Raw genomic sequence first — 23116 nt, 5'->3', positions numbered from 1 at the left:
GAAATAGTCTATGGCACTAGCTCCTATAATGTCCCGCACATGTTCTCTAGTGCGTATTCTATGTTTTCTAGAGGTCGGGCCCATATAGACCTTAGAGCACCCACATACCGCATAGTAGATTACGTGAGTCGTACTGCAAGAGATGTAATCTCTTATTTTAAAGGATCTCGTGTCGTCAACTGACAAAGTCCGTTGCTCTACTGATGCTAGGACATGATATGCAGTCACCACAGGGGTAGCAACCTAATCTCGGTCCCCGCGATCCAAAGGGATTCAAGGCTTTGTGTATATTATGGCTCTTAACCAAGAGGTCTCTGAGGTTCTTACTTCTCTTGGCCGTCATCATGGGTCTCTCAGGTAGATTAAGGGACAAAGTAGGCTCAGATCTTAAAATTGACCAATGTCGTTCCAAAATTGCCCTCATTCTCTCCCATTGGCCATTGTATGTAGTTATAAAGAGCACACTGGAATCTCCAGTTCCGTGGGGCTAGCATCTCAATAGATCACTATGCAGTGTTGATTTGGCTCTAATATATCCTGCTTTTATTATCCTTTTGCTATATCCTCTGTCCTTAAATCTAGACCGCAGATCTTCGGACTGTTGTTCAAACAGACTGTTCGTGGAGCAGATCCGCCTCATCCTGAGGAATTGACCAACCGGGATGGCTTTAATTGTGGATCGTGTATGAGAAGATGAGGCATGCAGTAATGAATTCACAGATGTAGACTTTCGGAAAACATCTGTTTGGAGAAAGCCACACTGATCAGTGAAGATCTGTATGTCCAAAAATTAGATTTTATGTCTATGTAAAGTATATGTCAATCTGACATTAAATTGGTTTGAATTTAGGTACTGCATGAAACTCACCAACTCAGGTTCAGATCCTTGCCACACAGAGAATATCATCTATATAGCGTTACCAGCATTGCATATGGTCCGCGGCCTGGGCACCATCCCCCTGGAAAACCTGTCTCTCCCAGAATCCGAGAAACAGGTTCGCATAGGACTGCGTGCATGCCGCCCCTATGGCAGTGCCTTGTATCTGAAGGTGAAAGTTATCCTTAAATACAAAAAAGTTGTGACTTAAGATGTATTGTAATACTTCTAGAATTAATTTACACATCTCGCCATCCCGGTTGCTGGTCCCCAGGAAGAAGTCACAACTTTTAATAACACCGTTTGGACTCAATGAGAAACTCCGCTTTGCTCCATTCTTATAACTTTTATGTATCCTTATCACTAAACATAAGTTTTAATTAACTTTCATGTGTCTTGTATTATATGTTTTATTAGGTATTTGACGTACCAACTTTTTCCAGCTCGATTGTCTCTACATAAAAAGTATATAAACATCTTAGATACATATGACCTCTATGACACTGATTCTGAAGATCTCGGCAAATTTCCTCTTCTCCTCGTATCAAGAGAGGGATTAAGAATATATTTTTTTGATAATGATTCTGTTAGTATATTTGACAACATATTCTCTCTATTCCCTCTATGTTCCCATCCTTCCTAAAAATTATATGTATCCCCTTCTTGTACCCTCTTTTTTTTTCTTCATATGGTATTTTCTTTATATTGAAATGGTGATTTTTTTATTGCGACGGCACTTTTGTTACAGTAACATTTATTATAGATGTCATGTAGCATCATTCACTTGTATTCTAAAGCAGTCTTAAATGTAACTATATGTTCTATTATTATGATGTTCTAATTCTCTGCGTAGTATTACCCTCTATGGGTTTTACCTTCCACTTATCACTAAGTAGTCATTTTTATGGTATAACTTGTTCACACTTCTGTAATATGATCACATATTCAAAACTAGCGAGGAAGTTTCCTCTCCTCTTTTTCTCCTTTCTGCAGTTTACTTAGTCACAACTAAGATGTAGGTATGTACAGCCTTATAGATTACGAACACTATCTAGGATTAAGCAGTCTTGCTTTTGTTTTTGTGTTGGGATATTTGGAGTGGGTGGGAGGAGCGAGGAGAGGGGCCGGGTTGTTAATATGTTACCTCCTTGTTTTTCGATCCAGCCGACCAATGAGGTGCGCATTCTGTCTGGGTGTGGCCGGCGGTGACGTCTACCCCGCTCCTGCCTTCTATAGTGCACTGCGCATGTCCTGTATTCCTGGTACGCGTCAGGAACCCGGATGTACGCTACAGAACTGGAGGCCGGAAGTGGGGCATGCCTCGCTTCCGGTCACGCCGGGGGATATGCGCCGGGCACTCACTGGCGCTGTGTAACTCAATACACCTGTGACATACCCTATTTAGGGGCAATCGCTGCTACAGGACACTATACACACTCTGAGGAAGCACTTACCGCGAAACGCGCGTTGGGGTTCTGCACATGACATGCAGGTTTCTAGGATTATTGAGATGGTGTGGTGCTGTTTATCTCCTGATACTTTGGCTTCTCCTATCTCCATATGGACTGTGTTGTCCTGACTATAGGCACTTGCACTTAAATAGGGCATTGCCACTCTCAGGCTACTGCACTACCCACTACTTACATCTCTAATACAGAGACTACTGTATACTTGTTATATTATATGGATGGTCTGTTAACCTGTCATGCCAAGTAAATATTTATAGTCTTCTCTTTATATACGTTTTTTTTTAATGTTTGTCTTATTTCCATGTCAATAAATTTGTTATACTTTTATACATATGGCTCTGTACTGCGCTTTTCTTGTATGGTACTAATTAATATAATGTCGATAGCTACAATTTCATATAGGGAATAAAAATGTAAATCAATAATATATTTCTGCCTTGAACTTTGCTCTTGTTGAGATGGTGGACTAAGTGGCTTGTGAAATAAGTGGAGTTAACAAACCAGAATTGAATAGGAGTTAAAGCCCCTGTAAGTACGCTTCTTTTCTTTTACTTTTTCAATTGTTCACTGTTCTTTGTAACTGGGATAATGATGATCCAGCTGTCGTGGTCCATGTGGGAACCAAAGACAAAATACATGGTAGGTGGCGGAGCCTTAAAGAGGCTCTGTCATCAGATTATAAGTGCCCTATCTCCTACGTAATCTGATCGGCGCTGTAATGTAGATAACAACAGTGGTTTTTATTTTGAAAAACGGTCATTTTTGAGCGAGTGATGAGCAATTTTTTATTTATGCTAATTAGTTTCTTAATAGACAACTGGGCGTGTTTTTACTTTTTACCAACTGGGCATTGTACAGAGGAGTGTATGACGCTGACCAATCAGCATCAAACACTTCTCATTGTTCCAGCCCAGCTTCTTTCACTGCACACACAGTGTGATTGTGCAGTGAAAAAAGATGGGATGGAACAATGAGAAGTGTATGACAATGATTGGTCGGCGTCATACACTTCTCTTCACAACGCCCAGTTGGTAAAAATTAAAAATACAGAATTGAAGCCTCCCTTTAAAATGTACCAAGGACTCATCAATAGAAATACACTTCTCAGGGGTGTATGCTTGGGCAAACCGGGCACTGAAATGGTCTAATAGTGGTCTCCGTTTATACAAACGGTCAAAACTAGGGTCATCTCGGGGTGGGCACTGCTCATTATCATCATAATGTCAGAAGCAATGTATAGCCTCATTTTGTTTTTTTTTAGGTTTTAGTTCAGTTCTAAAGTTGCTTTGAGGGTCTTATATATTAGAAACCCCTATCAAACACCCCATTTTAGAAACTAGACCCCTCAAAGTATTCACAACAGCATTTAGAAAGTTTATTAACCCTTTAGGTGTTTCTTTAAAGCAAAGTAGAGGTGAAATTTACATATTTATTATTTTTGTCAGAAAATCGTTTTTAATCCATTTTTTTCTGTAAAACAGAAGGTTTTACCAGAGAAACGCAACTCAATACTTATTGCCCAGATTCTGCCGTTTGAGAAATATCCCACATGTGGCAATGGACTGAAGCACCGGCCTCAGAGACAAAGGAGCACTAGAGGATTTTGAGGCCTCCTTTTTATTAGGCACCATGTACGGTTTGAAGAGGTCTTGTGGTGCGAAAACAGTGGAAACCCCCCAAAAGTGACCCTATTTTGGAAACTAGATCCCTTGAGGAATTCATTGTAGTTTTCATGGGGTGCATGCAACTTTTTGATCAGTTTTTATTCTATTTTTAAGAGATATGGTGACTAAAAAACAGCAATTCTACTAGTGTTTTTTATTCTATTTTTATTTTACAGCGTTCACCGTACGCTATAAATTACATATTCACTTTATTCTGCGTGGCGATACGATTAAGGCGATAGCATATGTTTATAGTTTTTTTTTATGTCTTATGGCGTTTGCACAATAAAACACTTTTAGTAAAAAATTATTTACTTTCGGTTTACCTTATTCTAAGGGGCGTAACTTTTTTTAATTTTCCATCAAGAAAGCCGTGTGAGGACTTGTATTTTGCGTAACGAACTGTAGTTTCGATCAGTACCATTTTTGGGTACATGCGACTTTTTGATCTCTTTTTATTCCATTTATTGGGAGGTGAAGTGACCAAACAATTGTGATTCTGGTATGGTTTATTATTATTTTCCTTTGTGGCGTTCACCGCGCAGGATAAATAACAAAATAATTTTGTAGTTCAGGCCGTTACGGACACGGCGATACCAATTATGTATAACTTGTTTATTTATTTTTATTAATAATAAAGGACCGATAAGGGCCTGTTCACATCACCGTTGGCTTTCCGTTCCGGGGTTCGGTCTGAGGTTTGCATCACCATTGATATGAATGGTGACTGAAACACTGCTAATGGTTTCCAATTGTCACCGTTCCGGCAGGTTTCCGTTTTTCCGACGGAATCAAGAGCGCAGGAGGCCCTGATCGCAATTCTAATACATTGCACTACATGCGTAATGCAGTGTATTAGAGCTGTCAGCTACTCGTTGACAGCAAGCATAGTGGGTCAGGACCAACTAGGCTTCCGTGGATGGCATACCCAGACGCAACCATCGCTGCCCGCTATCATGTAGTGGGCCGTCTATGGTGGTTTAACCCCTAAGAAGCTGCGATCGCTATTCAACGCGGCTTTTAATGGGTTAATCAGCATTTGGTCCCCGCTATATGAGCTGCGGTACGAGACAGCAGCTGTCACAGCTCCTGTATGTGTTGGGAAGACGGCCGAAATGGCCGTTCCTCCCGTGACGTACTATTCCGTCATGGAGCGCGAACGCTATGGTTACCATGACGGAATAGTACGTCACTGAGCGCGAAGGGGTTAAAGAACTATGCTAAAAGCTGAAGGGAAGGATCTCCAAGGTAGTATTCTCAGGAATACTGCCTGTGCCATGCACATCACAAGAAAGACAGCGGGAGCTCAGGGAGTTAAATGAATGGCTTAAGTCTTCGTAGGGGAGGAGAAGGCTTTGGGTTTCTAGTGCACTGGGCTTAATTTTCATTGGGGTACAAACTGTATTCTGCAGATGATTTGCAACTAAATGGTAGGGGATCCACTGTGCTGGGGGAGAGAATTAGTGCTGTTGAAACATGGCCAGACTCTTATTACTGGGCTGTAAATCTACAGGATTTTACACTGTTTCGGAAAGACAGGGCAAATAGGAAAGGCGGTGGTGTGTGTCTGTATGTGAGAAGTGATATGAAGATGAGTGAAAGAGGCAATAGTGGGTGAAGATTGTGAGGAGGTTGAAACCTTGTGGGTGGGATTACAAAGGGAGGTAAACGCAGAAATTATTATTTTTTGTACAATCTATAGACCCCCCAATATAACTGAGGAGATGGAAGGTCAGCTATATAAACAGATGGAGCGGGCTGCAGAGGGGGGTGCTGTAGTGACAATGGGAGATTTTAAATTACCCAGATTTTAATTAGTGTCATGGTTCGGATGCAACTGCGTAGTGGAGAAATTTCCTAAACCTGTTGCAGGATAATTTTATGGCCCAGAATATGGAAGACAAAACTAGAGGGGACGCTCTCTTGGATTTGGTCATTTCTAATAATGCAGAGCTTGTTGGGAATGTCAATGTTCGTGAAAACCTCGATAACAGTGATCACAATATAATTGTATTTTAGCTATACTGTAAAAAACAAACACACGCTGGGAGGGCAAAAACACTTAATTTTAATGCGGCCAATTTCCCCAGGATGAGGGCTGCAATTTAGGATATAGACTGGGAAGAACTAATGTCAAATAATGGCACAAATGATAAATGGGAAATCTTAAAATCCCTTTGTATAATTATAGTGCAAAATGTATTCCTATAGGTAACAAGTATAAACGACTAAAATTAAACCCCACATGGCTTACACCTTCTGTAAAACGGGCAATAAATTACAAAAAGGGCATTTGAAAAATACAAATCTGAGGGTACAGCTCTAGCCTTTGTAAATTACAAAGAGCTTAACCCTTTCAAGACCGAGCCTGTTTTCTCGTGACATATTGTACTTTATATTAGTGGAAAAATGTGGTCAATAAACTCATTGCTTATTTGTGAAAAACACCAAAATTTAGAGAAAATTTGCAAAAATTATGATTTTTCTAATTTTAAATGTATTTGCTTGTAAAACAGATAGTAATACCACACAAAATAGTTACTATTTCACATATTCCATATGTCTACTTTACATTTGCATCGTTTTTTGAACATTATTTTATTTTTCTAGGACGTTACAAGGCTTAGTACTTTACCAGCAATTTCTCACATGTTCAAGAAAATTTCAAAAGCCGATTTTTACAGGGACCAGTTCAGTTCTAAAGGGCTTTGAGGGCCTTATGTACTAGATAGACCCCATAAATCACCCCATATTAAAAACTGCACCCCTCAAAGTATTCAAAACAGCATTCAGAAAGTTTCTTAACCCTTTAGGCGTTTCACAGGAATTAAAGCAATGTAGAGGGGAAATTGACAAATTTTATTTTTTTTGCTGCAATTCATTTGTAATACATTTTTTTCTGTAACACAGAAGGTTTTACCAGAGAAACGCAACACAATAATTATTGCCCAGATTCTGCAGTTTTTAGAAATATCCCACATGTGGCCCTAGTGCGATAATGGACTGAAATACCGGCCTCAGAACAAAGGAGCACTTAGTGGATTTTGTGGCCTCCTTTTTTTAGAATATATTTTAGGCACCATATCGGGTTTGAAGAGGTCTTGTAGTGCCAAAACAGTGGAAATCCCCCAAAAGTGACACTGTTTTGGAAACTGCACCCCGCAAGGAATTTATCTAGGGGTGTAGTTAGCATCTTGACCCACAGGTCTTCTGCTATATTTATTGGAGTTTGCCTGTGAAAGTGAAAATCTACTTTTTTTCTGAAAAAATATAAAAAAAAAAATATATTTGCAAGGAATAAAGAATAAAAAGCACCCCAAAGCTTGTAAAGCTACTTCTCCCGATTACAGCAATACCCCATATGTGGTACTAAACTGCTGTTTGGACCCACGGCAGAGCTCAGAAGGGAAGGAGCGCCATTTGGATTTTGAAGGCAGATTTTGCTGGATTGGTTTTCAGTGCCATGTCGCGTTTGCAACGCCCTGGAGGGAGCAAAACGGTGGAAACCCCCAAAAAGTGACCCCATTTTGTAGACTACACCCCTCAAGGAATTTTTCTAGGGGTATAGTTAGCATTTTGACCCCACAGTTTTTTTGCTGAATTTAGTGGAATTAGGCCATGAACATGAAAATCTACTTTTTTCTGAAAAAACATAGAAATGTTTAATTTTTACAATGAATAAAGGAGAAAAATCACCCCAAAATTTGTAAAGCAATTTGTCCTGATTACAGCAATACGCCATATGTGGTAATAAACTCAAGACTCAGAAGGGAAGGAACAATATTTGGCTTTTGGAGCTCAAATTTAGCTGGAATGGTTTTCGGGTGTCATGTCGCATTTGCAAAGCCCCTGAGGTACCAAAACAGTGGAAACCTCCCAAAAGTCCCTTTAGGGGACTGGAACGAGCGATCATTAGGTCGCTGGTACAATACACTGCAGTACTAATGTATTGCAGTATAATATAATTTTTACAGGCTCCTGTAACAGCGTGATTGCTGTTCCTGTCCATTAGTCCCGGGTGTCAGCTGTAATACACAGCGGACACCTGCAAAATATAGCGCGGGCACAGCGCATGAGCTCGCTCCATATATAACCCCCCGCACCACGACATGCTATTAAGTCGTGGTGCGCGAAGGCGTTAATGCGCAGCGGATGGTGCAAAGTGAAAATTAAAATTTTCCACTGATATGCCATTTTAACGCACAATACGTTGTGCCACTGAAGACAAATACCTCATACAATGTTGAGCGGGTTCTCCCGGATATAAAATATCATATATGTGGACGTAAGTTGGTGTTTGGGCACGCTGTGGGGCTCAGTAGGGAGGGAGCGCCATTTGGCTTTTGGAGCGCAGAGTTTGCTTGGTAACTGTTCTGTTTGGGGTTTTGCTGGTATTTCAGTTTATGATGTGGGGGTATGTGTAAATTGGGCAGAGTACATCAGGACATAATAAGAGGGTATAATAATTCGGTAAATAAATAATAATCCGCAGATATGTGGGCAATGTCGCACTGATAAATGGTGCCCGATCTTATCAGCTTTTGGACACTGCATAATTTCTGTCTCTATATTCTGAGAGCCAGAACTTTTTTTTTTTTTCTTCACCGGAGCCGTGCGAGGACTTATTTGTTGCGGGACAATCTGTAGTTTTCATTGGTACCATTTTAGGGTACATGTCATTTTTTTATCACTTTTTATTAGATTTTTTTGGCAAGCAAAGTGACAAAAAAACAAATTCTGACAATGTTTTTTGTCTTTTTTTTTTTACACTTTTCACTGTGCGCTATAAATTAAATTTTACTTCATTCTGCGGGTCAATACGATTACGGCGATACCAGATGTATATAGTTTTTTTATGTTTTGTGGCATTTGCGCAATAAAATCACTTTTCGATAAATTATTTATTTGTTGTGTCACCATATTCTGAGAGCCATGACTTTTTTATTTTTCAGTCAAAAAAGCTGTGTAAGGGCTTGTTTTTTGCGGGACGGGTTGTCGTTTTTATTGGTACTATTTTAGGGTACATGCGACTTTTTGATCACTTTTTATTCTATATTTTTGGAGGGTTGATGACCAAAAAAATAGTGGTTCTGACATAGTTTAATTATTTTTTTTGCGCTGTTCACCGTGCGGGAAAAATAATATTATAGTTTTATAGTTTGGGTCGTTACGAGCGCGGTGATACCAAATATGTGTACTTTTTTTTTATTTTTTTTTTTAAAATTTTCATTTTTTTCCTATAATAAAAAAAAGCATTTTTTGTTTTTGTAAGTTTTAGAACTTGTTTTTACACTTTTATAAAACATTTTTATTACTTTATTTTTTACTTTTTACTTGAAGACTGGCAGCACTGATCGCTGCTATAATACATTACACTACCTAGGTAGTGTAACGTATAATAAACTGTCAGTGTGACCCTGAGTCACACTGACAGGAAGCTTATGAGGACCGGCCTCCGGCTGGTTCTCATAGGCTGCCGTGCATGGCAGACCCGGGGGCCGTTATATGGCCTCCGGTTCTACCTTATAACCGATTGCAGCACCTGCAATCGGTCCACGGGAAAGTTTGTTGTAGCAACAAACTTTCCAGTTTGTTGTAGTAACAAACTTTCCAGTTCGTTGCTACAACAAGCTTTCCCTGCGATCACATGATCGGGACCTGAACCAATTAGGTCCCGGTCATGTCTCCGGGACCAGAGGCAGGGGTTAACAGCGCGATCCAGGTGTCAGCGCTACTCTGAGACACCCGGATCGTGCTTTTAACACCCACCGTGAATTCACGTCGGCGCTGCACAGAGCCCAGCAAATGCCGATGTGAATATACAGTGGGCGGTCGGGAAGCGGTTAAAGGGTGTGTCATGATTTTTTTTATAATATTGCTTTTAATAAAATATAAACAAAAATTTTATTTATTAGTGTTGTCACTTAATACTTTTTACTGTATTCAAACTTTTACTTCTCTACGGGGGCTGCCATTTTTTTTTCATCTATGTATGTGTCGATTAACGACACATCCAGAGATGCTATACGGCACATACAACCCCATAGAGAATGCGAACGGGAACCGTTCCATTCTCAGAAGCGTAAGTCGTCTGTGTGAGAACGGCGCATGCGCCGCTCCCACACAGACCAAAACTAAGCTCGTTCGTAGAGCGAAATCCGGCGCCATTTTCATGTGGACCGGAAGCCGCTGCCGGACAGTAAGAGGACGACTTCCGGCCATATGTTCAACGAAGCGAAGGTGCAAGGAAAAGAAGCGTAGACCAGCGGAGGCGGCAGGAGCTGGTAATTTATGTTCGTGTATGATGTGTGTATTATGTTCATGTGATACTGTCTGCTGAGTCCTGTATCTAATCCTCCTACACTGTGCAGTCGCTCAGAAAACGGCGGCACACAGTGTAGGAGGTTTTAAGACATTCAAACCCCTCCTTCTCCTGGCACTAGCCAGAAGAAAGGAGGGGGGATTGTGTGAGGACACTAGAGCAGAGTGTGTCCACCCCAAATTTGCAGCACAAATCAATGAGGTTGCTTTACGACAGGGACCATGCTGCAATTTTGGGAACTGCTCCATCTAGTGGCCAGCACATGGAAATGTTATAAATTAGAATCTAATTTATAATATTTCCTGACTTGTGAAAAAATGTAAAAAATTAAAACAATGTGTAATCACTCAAATACAAATTGTTTAACTGAAAAAAAAATAAAAAATTTCTAGCGACACATTCCCTTTAATAAAATCTGTAGAAAGTAATAAAATCAGCAAAAATACAAAATGACAAGCAGGAGCCCAAGGATAGCAAAACAAACTCCAAAAATGTCTTTCAAGTATATAAATGCAAAAAAGCCAAGTTCTGAATATGTAGGACCCCTAAACAGAGATAATGGGGAGATAATCACAGGGGATCAAGAGAATGCAGAGTTACTAAATGGGTTCTTTAGCTCTGTATATACAACAGAAGAAAGAGCAGCTGATGTAGCCGGTGCCAGTGCTGTTAATACATCAATTAACTGGTTGCCGACACAGGACGAGTATGCTCGTCCTGAGCGGCAAGCACTTCGCGCATTAGGACGAGCATACTCGTCCTGTGTGACAGCCGTCCCTGCGCGCGTCTGTGCGCGCGATCGAGAGCGGGGCAACGGCTGTCATACACAGCCACGGCCCCGCTCTGACAGCGGAGAGGAGAGAAACATCTTCTCTCCGCTGTTAACCCTTTGAACGCCGCGATGACAGCTGATCGCGGCGTTCAAGGAGAGGGGACTGGACATTGATCGCGTCACAGAAAATTACTGTGACGCGATCAAAGCCCACAACTCGTATGGCCAGACAGCTCAGGGTCCAGTGAAGGACCCCAGGGCTGTCTGAACATATTTCCTGTTGTTAGGGCATACTGAGGTATGCCCTAACAACTGCCTGTGTACGATCAGTAACAGGCTAATGTACTGGCATATAGATCTATGCCAGTACATTGCAGTTACAAAATAAAAATAAAAATGATAAATCCCTTTATGGGATTAAAAAAAAAAGTTAAATGAATGTAAAAAAAAAATAATGGTAAATAAATAAATAAAAAGTAAATAAAATACACAGAAATACACATTTTTTATAATAAATCAACTTTTTAAAATATAAGTCCCAAAACATGAAATAATATAGACATATTTGGTATCGCCACGACCGTAACAACCTGTACTACAAATCTATACCATTATTTATTATGTTCGGTGTATGGTGTAAAAAAAATATTAAAACTGCTGCACAACTGCTTTTTTTTTGCACTTTAATCTAATTAAAAATTTATAGAAATTAAACGATAATGTATTTGTACCAAAAAATGGTACGTACATAAAGTACAACTCGTCCCGCAAAAAACAAAGTCTCATACAACTACGTCGTACAAAAAATAAAAGCGTTATGAGCGTCGGGATGCAAAGAGGGAAATGTAAAAAAAATTGCTCTGTCCTCAAGGCTAAAATTGGCCATGTCCTTAAGGGGTTAATATACTGAATTTGCTGAATGCAGTTATGGTCCAAGCTAAATTAAATAAAATAATGTACACAAGGCCCCGGGACCAGATGGGTTACCCCCTACAGTTCTTAAAGAGCTTAGTTTAGTTATTTCTGTTCCCCTCTTCATAATATTTAGAGATTCTCTACTGACTGGTATAGTGCTAAGGGACTGGTGCAGGGCAAATGTGGTGCCTATTTTCAAAGAGTGCTCTAGGTTTTCCTCGGGTTATTATAGACCAGTTAGCGAACATCAATCGTGGGAAAAATAGTTGAGGGGCTATTGAGGGACTAGAAACAGAATTTTGTGGCAAAAAAATTGTATTATAAGCGACTGCCAGCACGGTTTTACTAAGCACAGAAGTTGTCAAATCAACCTGATTTGTTTTTATGAAGAGGTGAGCAGAAGCCTAGACAGAGGGGCTGCTGTGGATATAGTGTTTTTAGACTTTGCAAAGGCATTTCACACTGTCCCTCATAGACGTCTGATGGGTAAATTAAGGACTATAGGTTTAGAAAGTACAGTTTTTAATTGGATTGAGAATTGGCTCAAGGACCGTATCCAGAGACTTGTGGTCAATGATTCCTACTCTGAATGGTCCCCGGTTATAAGTGGTGTACCCCAGGGTTCAGTGCTGTAGATCTGGTCCAAGCGAAGTTAAATAAAATAAAATGTGCACAGGTCTCCGGGACCAGATGGATTACACTCAAAAGTTCTTAAAAGAACTTAGTTCCGTTATTTCTGTTTCCCTCTTCATTATAAATCAGATATTCTCGAGTGACTGGCATAGTGCCAAGGGGACTGGCACAGGGGAAATGTGGTGCCTATTTTCAAAAAGGGCTCTAGGTTTTCCCTGGGTAATTACACACCAGTAAGGTTAACATCCATTGTGGGGGAAAAAAGACAGTGCGTCAGTGTAAAACTAAATAAGAAGAGACCTGTATAGCGGTGGTATCTATGCCCCAAATAATTACTGAATTATAAAAAAATGTGGTAATATAACAATAGTAGCAAGAAAACACAGGTATAATAAGCTCTGCAGGATGAAGGCAGAAGTCCTTGGATTTATTTAAATTATTAATCTTTTGATTAATACTAAGTGTTATGGCACCAGACCGTAATCATACACTAGATCAGGGGTCTCAAACTCGGCCGGGTAAGTGGGCCACATATGGAAAAAATTAGAAGTTGACTGGCATTTCAATAATCCAGTTTAAGTGCTAAATGCAGTCCGGCGGCTCAGTTGGCAGCGTTTGGCAGAGACACAAATGTCAAGATTGGGCAGCCCCTTTTAAGATAGTGCCACCGAGCCCTCTGTAGATACTGCCACAGTGCCCTATGTAGAGACTGCCACAGTGCCCTCTGTAGAGACTGCCACAGTGCCCTCTGTAGAGAATGCCACAGTGCCCTCTGTAGAGAATGCCACAGTGCCCTCTGTAGAGAATGCCACAGTGCCCTCTGTAGAGAATGCCACAGTGCCCTCTGTAGAGAATGCCACAGTGCCCTCTGTAGAGAATGCCACAGTGCCCTCTGTAGAGAATGCCACAGTGCCCTCTGTAGAGAATGCCACAGTGCCCTCTGTAGAGAATGCCACAGTGCCCTCTGTAGAGAATGCCACAGTGCCCTCTGTAGAGAATGCCACAGTGCCCTCTGTAGAGAATGCCACCGTGCCCTCTGTAGATAATGCCACAGTGCCCTCTGTAGATAATGCCACAGTGCCCTCTGTAGATAATGCCACAGTGCCCTCTGTAGATAATGCCACAGTGCCCTCTGTAGATAATGCCACACTGCCCTCTGTAGATAATGCCACACTGCCCTCTGTAGATAATGCCACAGTGCCCTCTGTAGATAATGCCACAGTGCCCTCTGTAGATAATGCCACAGTGCCCTCTGTAGATGCTGCCACAGTGCCCTCTGTAGATGCTGCCACAGTGCCCTCTGTAGATGCTGCCACAGTGCCCTCTGTAGATGCTGCCACAGTGCCCTCTGTAGATGCTGCCACAGTGCCCTCTGTAGATGCTGCCACAGTGCCCTCTGTAGATGCTGCCACAGTGCCCTCTGTAGATGCTGCCACAGTGCCCTCTGTAGATGCTGCCACAGTGCCCTCCGTAGATGCTGCCACAGTGCCCTCCGTAGATGCTGCCACAGTGCCCTCCGTAGATGCTGCCACAGTGCCCTCTGTAGATGCTGCCACAGTGCCCTCTGTAGATGCTGCCACAGTGCCCTCTGTAGATGCTGCCACAGTGCCCTCTGTAGATGCTGCCACAGTGCCCTCTGTAGATGCTGCCACAGTGCCCTCTGTAGATGCTGCCACAGTGCCCTCTGTAGATGCTGCCACAGTGCCCTCTGTAGATGCTGCCACAGTGCCCTCTGTAGATGCTGCCACAGTGCCATATATGGACAGTGATGTCAGGGGCTTGCCCAGTGCTGGAGTTCCGGAGCATAGATTCTAGAACTCTGCCTGGGACTCCAGCTGTGCGCCTGACATCACTGTCCATATGTGGACAGCGATGTCAGGGGATTCCACAGAGTGCCGGAGCAGAGCCTGTACTAGCGCTCTGCCCGGGACTGCGCTCTGCCCGGGACTCCGCTCTGGGGAAGACCCTAACACTGTCCATGTATGGACAGCGATGTCAGGGAATTCCAGAGTCCCGGAGCAGAGCCTATACTAGCGCTCTGCCCGGGACTCCGCTCTGGGGAGGACCCTGGCAACACTGTCCATGTATGGACAGCGATGTCAGGGAATTCCACAGAGTCCCAGAGCAGAGCAGATACTAGTGGCTCTGTGTCCCGCAGGCCGCAGATGACAGCCTCAGGGGCCGCATGAGGCCCGCGGGCCGCGTGCTTGAGACCCCTGCACTAGATGAAGGCACCAGACCGTAATCATACACCAGATGAAGGCACCAGACCGTAATTATATACCTAATGAAGGCACCAGACCGTAATCATATACCTGATGAAGACACCAGACAGTAATCGTATACCTGAAGAAGACACTTCTTCCTGTACCTGTTTTCTTGCTATTTGTGATACTAGAGTATACAGTATTCACAGTGCAGTCAAATTGCGTTTCTTGCCATCATTTTCACAAAGTCGCAGCAAAACACAGGATTTGATCTCGCTGTGTGACTATAGTCCACTGTATTTTTTGTGTCCTGTACAGCTTTTTGAAGCAATTTTCGTAATTGTGGTAAAAGTGGCCCGGTTATTGAGCACTTTTTATGTTTGCAGCAAAACTGCACCATTCTTGCCACGATTATGAAAATTAAAAAACGTTAACATACCCTACAAGAGGGGTCAGTAGAGACTCACCAGCCTCAGGCTCTGTACAAGAACCTGACTAGTGGACGGGCCTTCTCTCCTGCAGAGCTTCTGCTTTCAAACTGCTGTAGAAGTACCTGGTTGGTGGTGGGGTTTAACTCTGGGACAACTTCTGCTTTCATGCAGTTTGTGCAGCTTTTTTGAGTCCCCTACGCATATGTGGTGTTGGGGGCCCAGGACCCCCCTGCCTTCGGAGCCCGGTCGCAATTGCGACTGCTGCAAAAGCTATAGCTACGCCACTTTGTGTATGTAACCCACAATATATCACTTGCAAATGCACCAAAAACATTAATGATAAATATATGATACTTTAGAAACACAAAACCCACCAGATGTGAAAGAATTATGCTGAACATTGATTTCAAAGTGTGCATGCAGTGTCTTAAGTGTGACTTGAGATTCAGTGATTTTAGAAGAAATTTTTATTATTTTTTTCCTACAAAGTTATATTGATTTTTAGTCTCGGAGTAATGGTGTAGGAGGATGAGGAAAAGTCCAATGTATTAAACGCCATTTTCTCTACTGTATTTACACAGGAAAATCCGAGGTCAGACGACACGATTAGGGAAAAAGTAAATTCTCCATTAAATGTTACCTGCTTAACCCAGCAAGAAGTGCAGCGCTGCCTTAAAAATACGAATATAGACAAATCACCAGGTCCGGATAATATACCCCCCCCCCCCCCCCCCGCGTTCTGCAGGAATTAAGTACCGTGATAGACAGACCATTATTTCTGATATTTATGGATTCTATCGTGACTGGGTCTGTTCCACAGGACTGGGGTCAAAATGTGAGTGCGGAAACTACAGACCCGTGAGTTTAACCTCCATTGTGGGTAAAATATTTGAGGGTTTTCTAAGAGACGCTATTCTCGAGTATCTCAAGGCAAATAAACTGTTACGCAGCATAAGCATGAGTTTATGAGGGATCGGTCTTGTCAAACCAATCTGATTAGCTTCTATGAGGAGGAAAGTTCTAGACTGGACCTGGATAAGGCTGTGGATGTGATGTATCTAGACTTTTCAAAGGCGTTTGATACTGTGCCATATAAAAGGGTTGTAGATAAAAGGAAAATGCTGGGACTGGGGAAAAATATGTGTAATTGGGTAAACAACTGGCTCAATGATAGAAAACAGAGGATGGTTAGTAACCCATTTACGCTCCTTGACGTACTATTAGGTCATGGTAAGTGCATCTTTCGTGCTCCATGACCGAATAGTACGTCACAGGAGGATCGGCCATTTCGATCGTCCTCCCAGGACATACAGGAACTGTGACAACTGCTGTCTCGTACAGCAGTTCCCGCAGCTCCTTCAGCGGGGACCGATAGCGGTGTCCCTGCTGATTAACCCCTTAGATGCGGCGTTCTATAGCGATCGCGGCTTCCTAGGGGTTAAACACTCATCGACGTCCCGCTACATGATCGTGGGCGGCAATGGTTGCTATGGCAACCGGAGGCCTAACAATGGCCTCCAGATATGCCACATACGGAAGCCTAGTGAGTCCTGAAAAAGTCAGGACCCACTATGCTTGCTGTTAGCTCTAATACACAGCACTACGCATGTAGTGTAGTGTATTGGAATTGCGATCACGGCCTCCTGCCTTCAAGTCCACTAGTGGGACAAGAAATGTAAAAAAAGTTGTGTAAAAATTGAAAAATAATAATTTTAGAGTAATAAAAGTAAAAATCCCCCTTTTTGCCTGATCAGTCCTTTATTATTAAAAAAATAAAAATAAATAAACTATACATAATTGGTATCACCGCATCTGTAACGGCCTGAACTACAAAAGTATTTTGTTATTTATCCCGCGTGGTAAACGCCCTAACCGAAAATAATAATAAACCATACCAGAATCACAATATTTTGGTCACTTCACTGGTGGTTCTGCGGAGAGCGCTCTCTCAGTCTGTGTGTGTTCTCGTGGGAGGGAACACAGCGAAAGCCGCCCTGACGCTGTCAGTAGCGGATTGGACAGTGTCAGAGCGAAGACATCACTTATCCACCCCCTTGCCAATTTAGTTAGATAGAAACGCCCCATTGACAGTTCAGGGGCTAATTTACATATCGGGCACCAAATATAACAGCACCAATATATAAATAACGGTGGAAGTTAGAAAAATTATTTCAAGTGAGACAGTGTTTGTGAAGCCCTGCCTATTACGTGCTGCACTCCGCTTCATATGTATGGGCAGATGAAAGGTTCTCTTTAAAGGGAACCTGTCACCAATTGAACTTTACTTATCCCTCACTGGCCGCTGCTATCAAAAGTTCATTGCCTTTATCCCCTCTCCTAAACTCCTCCTCCGACTGTAAATAACGGTCTGCAAACATTTCACGCTTTTTATCGTAATAATCCGGTGTCCCTTTGTGCGCATGCACCAGAAGAGGACATCAATGCACAAGCGCGGGCTTTTGTGTGCAGGGGGAAGGCGAGGAGCTGTCAATCAAAAGTATTGAGGCAGGTTAAACTCTGAAAGATTTGAGGAATGAAGATTTGACTCTTTTATGCTCATTAACATACATTGTGGGAACACTGAAAAACTAAAGCTACAGAGCAAACAAAGAAGACAATTATAGGTTATATAGAAATTATTTTTCACCCACTACCACCAGGTATTGCTGGTTTAATAGGTGAAATGCTGGTGACAGGTTCCCTTAAAGGTCAAAACCTAGGCGGAGTCCTTAAGGGGTTAATGGTACCTCCTCAGAGTGGGTCAGAGTGGGTCACAGTTACCAGTGAGTTTCCACAGGGGTCAGTATTGGGACCTCTACTTTTTAATATGTTTATAAATGACCTTTTAGAGGATTTAGAGAGTATAATTTTAGTATTTGCAGATGATACTAAGCTCTGTAAAGTGATCAACACAGAGGAGGATAATGTAACACTACAGGGGGATTTGGGGAAGCTGGAGGTTTGAGCAGAGAAATGGCAAATGAAGTTTACTGTGGATAAATGTAAGGTTATGCACTTGGGCCAAGGAGACAAATTTTACAATCATGCATTAGATGGTAAAACACTGGGTAAAAATTGGTACTGAAAAATATTTGGGGCAAATAAAATCATGGGATGCATCAAAAGAGGCATAGATGCTCATGACAAGAACATAGTTTTGCCTCTATACAAATCACTAGTCAGACCACACATGGAATATTGTGTACAATTTTGAGCACCTGTGTATAAGAAGGACATGGCTGAACTAGAACGTAGTAATTAAGAGAATGGGCGGCTTGCAGTACCAAGAAAGGTTATCAAATTTGGGGCTATTCAGTTTAGAAAAAAGACGGCTTAGGGGCGGTCTAATTACAATGTACAAATATATAACTGGACAGTACAGAGATCTTTCTAATGATCTTTTTACACCTACCGTGTTTCCCCGATAGTAAGACACCCCCGATTGTAAGACGTATCGGGGGTTTCAGGGGGGTCGGCTAATATAAGCCGTACCCCGAAAGTAAGACATATGTCTTACTTTCGGGGAAACACGGGGGTATTGCCGCCTCCTGCCCACTTCCACTCCCACTTAACGCCGAAGGACGGATATATCAGTCCTCTGCAGCTGCTAGTTCGCGCCGGAGGACGGATATATCCGTCCTGTGATAGCGCGGGTACTGAGACTGTACCCACGCGATCAGCGGCAGGAGCACGGCTGTTATACACAGCCTGGCTCCTGCTGCAACTGCCGGAATCGAAGCGCGCGCCGATTCCGGCAGTTTAACCCATTAAATGCCGCTGTCAATAGTGACAGCGGCATTTAATGTGTTTGACAGAGGGGGGAGCTCCCTCTGTCACCCGATCGGCGCCCCCGCAAACAAATCGCGGGTCGCCGTCGGGTTTCCATGACAGCCGGGGGTCTAACAAAGACACCCAGGTCTGCCTTCAGCATCTGCCTGTTAGGCGATGCCGGAGGCATGACCTAATAGGTTGCCTGTCAGTTTTACACTGACAGGCAATAATGCTTCGGTATACTAAGTATACCAAAGCATTATATATGCGATCAGCACATCGCATAGTGAAGTCCCCTGGTGGGACTAAAAAAAAAAATGTAAAACAGTTAAATAAAGTTTGTGAAAAAAAAAAAAAACATTTTTGCCAATGTAAGACATACCCCGAAAGTAAGACATAGTGGGGCTTTTGGGGATAAAAAGAAAGTAAGACACTGTCTTACTTTCGGGGAAACACGGTAAGCCTGTAATGACCTTCTGCTACACGGGAGGTTGCTGTGCTCCCTGAGCTCGCCTTAGGCCACCTGCGTTACCGTTTGACAGGTGTACCGCCCCAGTCAAACTCCCCACCTGCCACGATCCTCGGAAAAAAGGTTTCACCCCCGTCACAGAAAGGGATTCTTTACTGTGAGAGCAGTGAGACTATGGAACTCTCTGCCACAAGATGTTGTGGTGGTTGATTCTCTAAACAAGTTCAAGAAGGGCCTTGATGCCCTTCTTAAAAAATATAATATTACAGGTTATGAGTACTGGATTCGGGAAATGGGTCGTTGATCCTTGGATTTATTCTGATTTCCATATTTGGAGTCAGGGAGGAATTTTTCCCCTAATAAGGCAATTGGCATCAACTTCATGGGGGTTTTGCCTTACTCAATAATAACACGGTAGGATTATAGGCTGGACTTGATGGACCTGCGTCTTTATTCAACCTTATCAACAATGTAACTTGTTGATATCCAACATGTGTAGGTTTCATAGACTACATTCTTAGTTAAAAATTGTAGACTTGTATAACTACGTGGTAAGGGGTGAGATTTGAGTTAAAGTGGTGGTGATTAGTTAAAGGAGTGGTAGGGGTGAAGATGGAACGGAGGTGGTGTGTATTTACCGAGGAGCTAAATAGTGCAGAAAACTATGCTATTCTAACTATAAAAAACACTGGAACCTGTAAGGGAAAGAAAATACTACCTTTCTGTTCAGAGGCCTAATATGTTCAACAAGGATTATCTAGGGATATTGCTGGTTTACACAAAAGTAATTGGATTTTTACTCTGAATACAAAATGAACAAATTTCAAGTTGAAATTTACCTCATATTCCTTTTGCGCTTCCATCAAAAGTGCACCAGGGGCCATTGAAGCAATTTTAAAAATTTCTTCAGTTGCTTCTAAAAAATAAAGCAGAAAACGGTTACATTTACAATATTTTCTTTGTTCATACCCTCATGGGATCAATCCTTAGGCTGAGTTCACAAAATTTGCGGCAAAAAACATGAATTCTTACCACGATGTGTTAATCCTGCCTAACAAACGTTTAGAGGCAGCATATTCTTCAGTTGAACAGATGGGATAGGCAAAGATATACTCAGGTGGAGCAAAAGAGGCAATGCACACTCTAAAATATACTATATGGACAAAAGTATTGGGACACACCTCTTAATCATTTAATTCAGGTATTTCAATCAGTCCCATTGCCACAGGCGTAAAAAAAAATAAGCACCTAGCCATGTAGTCTACCTTTACAAATATTTGTGAAAGAATGGGTCATTCTAAAGTACTCAATGAATTTGAGCGTGGTACTGTAATAGAATGCCACCATTGCAACAAGTCAGTTGGTGAAATTTCTTCCCTCTTTGTTATTCCATGATCAACTGTGAGTGGTATTATTACAAAGTGGAAGTGTCTAGCAACCACAGCCACTAAGCGGCAGACGGCGTCAAGTTACAGAGCGGGGTCGCCGAGTGCGGAGGCACATAGTGAATAAAAATCGCCAATGCTCTGTGACTAAGTCCTGCAGAGATCTCAAACCTCCTCTGGCATTAAAATATAAAACAAAAACTGTGCCCAGGGAGCTTTATGGCATGGGTTTCCATGGTCGAGCAGCTGCATGCAAGCCTTACATCACCAAGCACAATGCCAAGTACGTCGCCACTGGACTGGGGAGTGACTAATCTCACTTCTCTGTCGGGCAGTGCGATGGACAAGTCTGAGTTTGGCGAATGCCGGGAAAATGTTACCTGCCTGACTGAATTACGCCAACTGTAAAGTTTGGTGGAGTAGGTATCATACTATGGTGTTGTTTTTCAGGGGTTGGCCTAGGCCCCTTAATTCCAGTGAAGGGAAATCTTAATGGCTCTAAGTTCATAACTTAGATGTGATCGTTTACAGGTGGAATCTGATTGTCAAAGACACGGAACCAGTCAGGTCCGCAGGATTGACCTGATTCAGTGAACAGCTTCTCTGTATAGAGAATACAGAGCAGCTGTATCTAAAAAAGTAAAAATAATTTTCAATAAAAAGTATCTACAAAGTTATACAAAACACACGGACAACTTTGTATTAAAAAAAATTATAAAAATTGGCCTGTCAAAGGTTTACATAGCCTTTAATGCTTCAGCATACCAAGACATTTTGGACAATTGTATTCTTTACATTTTGTGTGAACTGTTTGGCCAAGGCACTTTTCTGTTCCAGCATGACTGCGCTCTAGTGCACAAAGCAAGATTCATAAAAGGCATGATTGGGTTAGTTTGGTGTAGAAGATCTTGACTGGCCCGCAGAAACCCCTGACCTCAACCCCATCAAACACCTTTGGGTTGAACTAGAATGGAGATTGTGAGCCAAGCCCTCTCGTCCAACATCAGTGTCTGACCTCACAAATGCTCTTCTGGATAAATTCCCACAGACACAGAAGAATGGAATCTGTTTTAGCTGCCAAGGGGGAGAGGGCAAATCCATGTTAATGCCTATGGATTAAGAATGGGACGCCATAAAAGCTCCTGCAGGTACAATATGTAGGTGTCCCAATACTTTTGTCCATATAGTGTACTTCCCAATACCTACAGGCACCCTAATATTTGAAATACAATAGATTTGTTTTTGTGTTGTAAGCTAGTCAAGCATTTTACCTACATGCTTGTTTGGTTTTATGTAACAACATAGGTTTTAATTCAGCAAAGATACAATAAATACACTCCAAAAAAAATTAAGCCCGGATTCACACGTAGAGTAAATAAGGCAGATTTTCCGCAGCGGAAAACCCGCAGCATAATAATACAGTAGCAGCAGAGTGGATGAGATTTGAACAAATCTCATGCACACGCTGCGTAAATAAGCGCAAAAAACGGTCAGAAATTAGCCTGTGATGCGTTTCTTTAATTCGCAGCATGTCAATTATATTTGTGCCACCGCTGCTTTTTTGTTGCAGCTTTTCTCCATTGAATTCAATGGGGAGGTAAAACCTGCAAAAAATAGATGCTGTGATTTTTGTGGAGGAAAAGCTGCGATTTTGCCGCAAAAATCTTAACTCCGAACAAAACCCTAAATCTTATACTTACCCAGAATTCTGTGCTTCTTCTACTAGGTCGGCCTCCTGGGATGACGTTTCATCCCATGTGACCGCAGAAGACACTCACAGGCTGCAACAGTCACATGGGATGAAACGTCATCCCAGGAAACCGGGCTGCAGGTCGACAGAGGGACGCATAGCCATGACTAATAAAATGTGTAAAAAACGGTTTCATAAAGTTTTTAGTAGAGGGAAAAAAATTATTACAAATTAAAAAAAACAAAAAACAGTTACCTATTTTTTCTTTAAAGTAATGTAGAGAATAAAACAATAAAAAATTAGCTACATCTGTAAAAGTCCGAACTATTACAATATAACATTATTTAAAGGGATTGTCCCACAAAACGAAGTGCTCCATGAAAACAAAGTGCTCCTGTGGATAGGGGATACATGTGTTTTGTTGGACAACCCCTTTAACTCGTACGGTAAACTCTGTAAAAAAAATATATAATTTACAACTGTTAGGCGCTATTCACATTGCGTTTGTGCT

General features: G+C 42.0%; 1 protein-coding gene across 2 annotated transcripts in view; it reads right to left on the bottom strand.

The window, feature by feature from the left end:
- VPS16 (VPS16 core subunit of CORVET and HOPS complexes) overlaps window positions 1–23116 on the bottom strand; it is a 286660-nt gene that overhangs the window by 107012 nt on the left and 156532 nt on the right. For both annotated transcript variants that reach the window (XM_075829956.1, XM_075829955.1), the window contains exon 11: window positions 20370–20446. In XM_075829956.1, the coding sequence (XP_075686071.1) occupies window positions 20370–20446 (77 nt within the window). The remainder of the gene's footprint in view (window positions 1–20369; window positions 20447–23116) is intronic.

The sequence above is a fragment of the Rhinoderma darwinii genome, chromosome 6, assembly GCF_050947455.1.
Source record: "Rhinoderma darwinii isolate aRhiDar2 chromosome 6, aRhiDar2.hap1, whole genome shotgun sequence".
Lineage (NCBI taxonomy): Eukaryota > Metazoa > Chordata > Amphibia > Anura > Rhinodermatidae > Rhinoderma > Rhinoderma darwinii.
The sequence above is the reverse complement of the archived record's forward strand: the minus strand, read 5'-3'. Positions and strand labels throughout refer to the sequence as shown.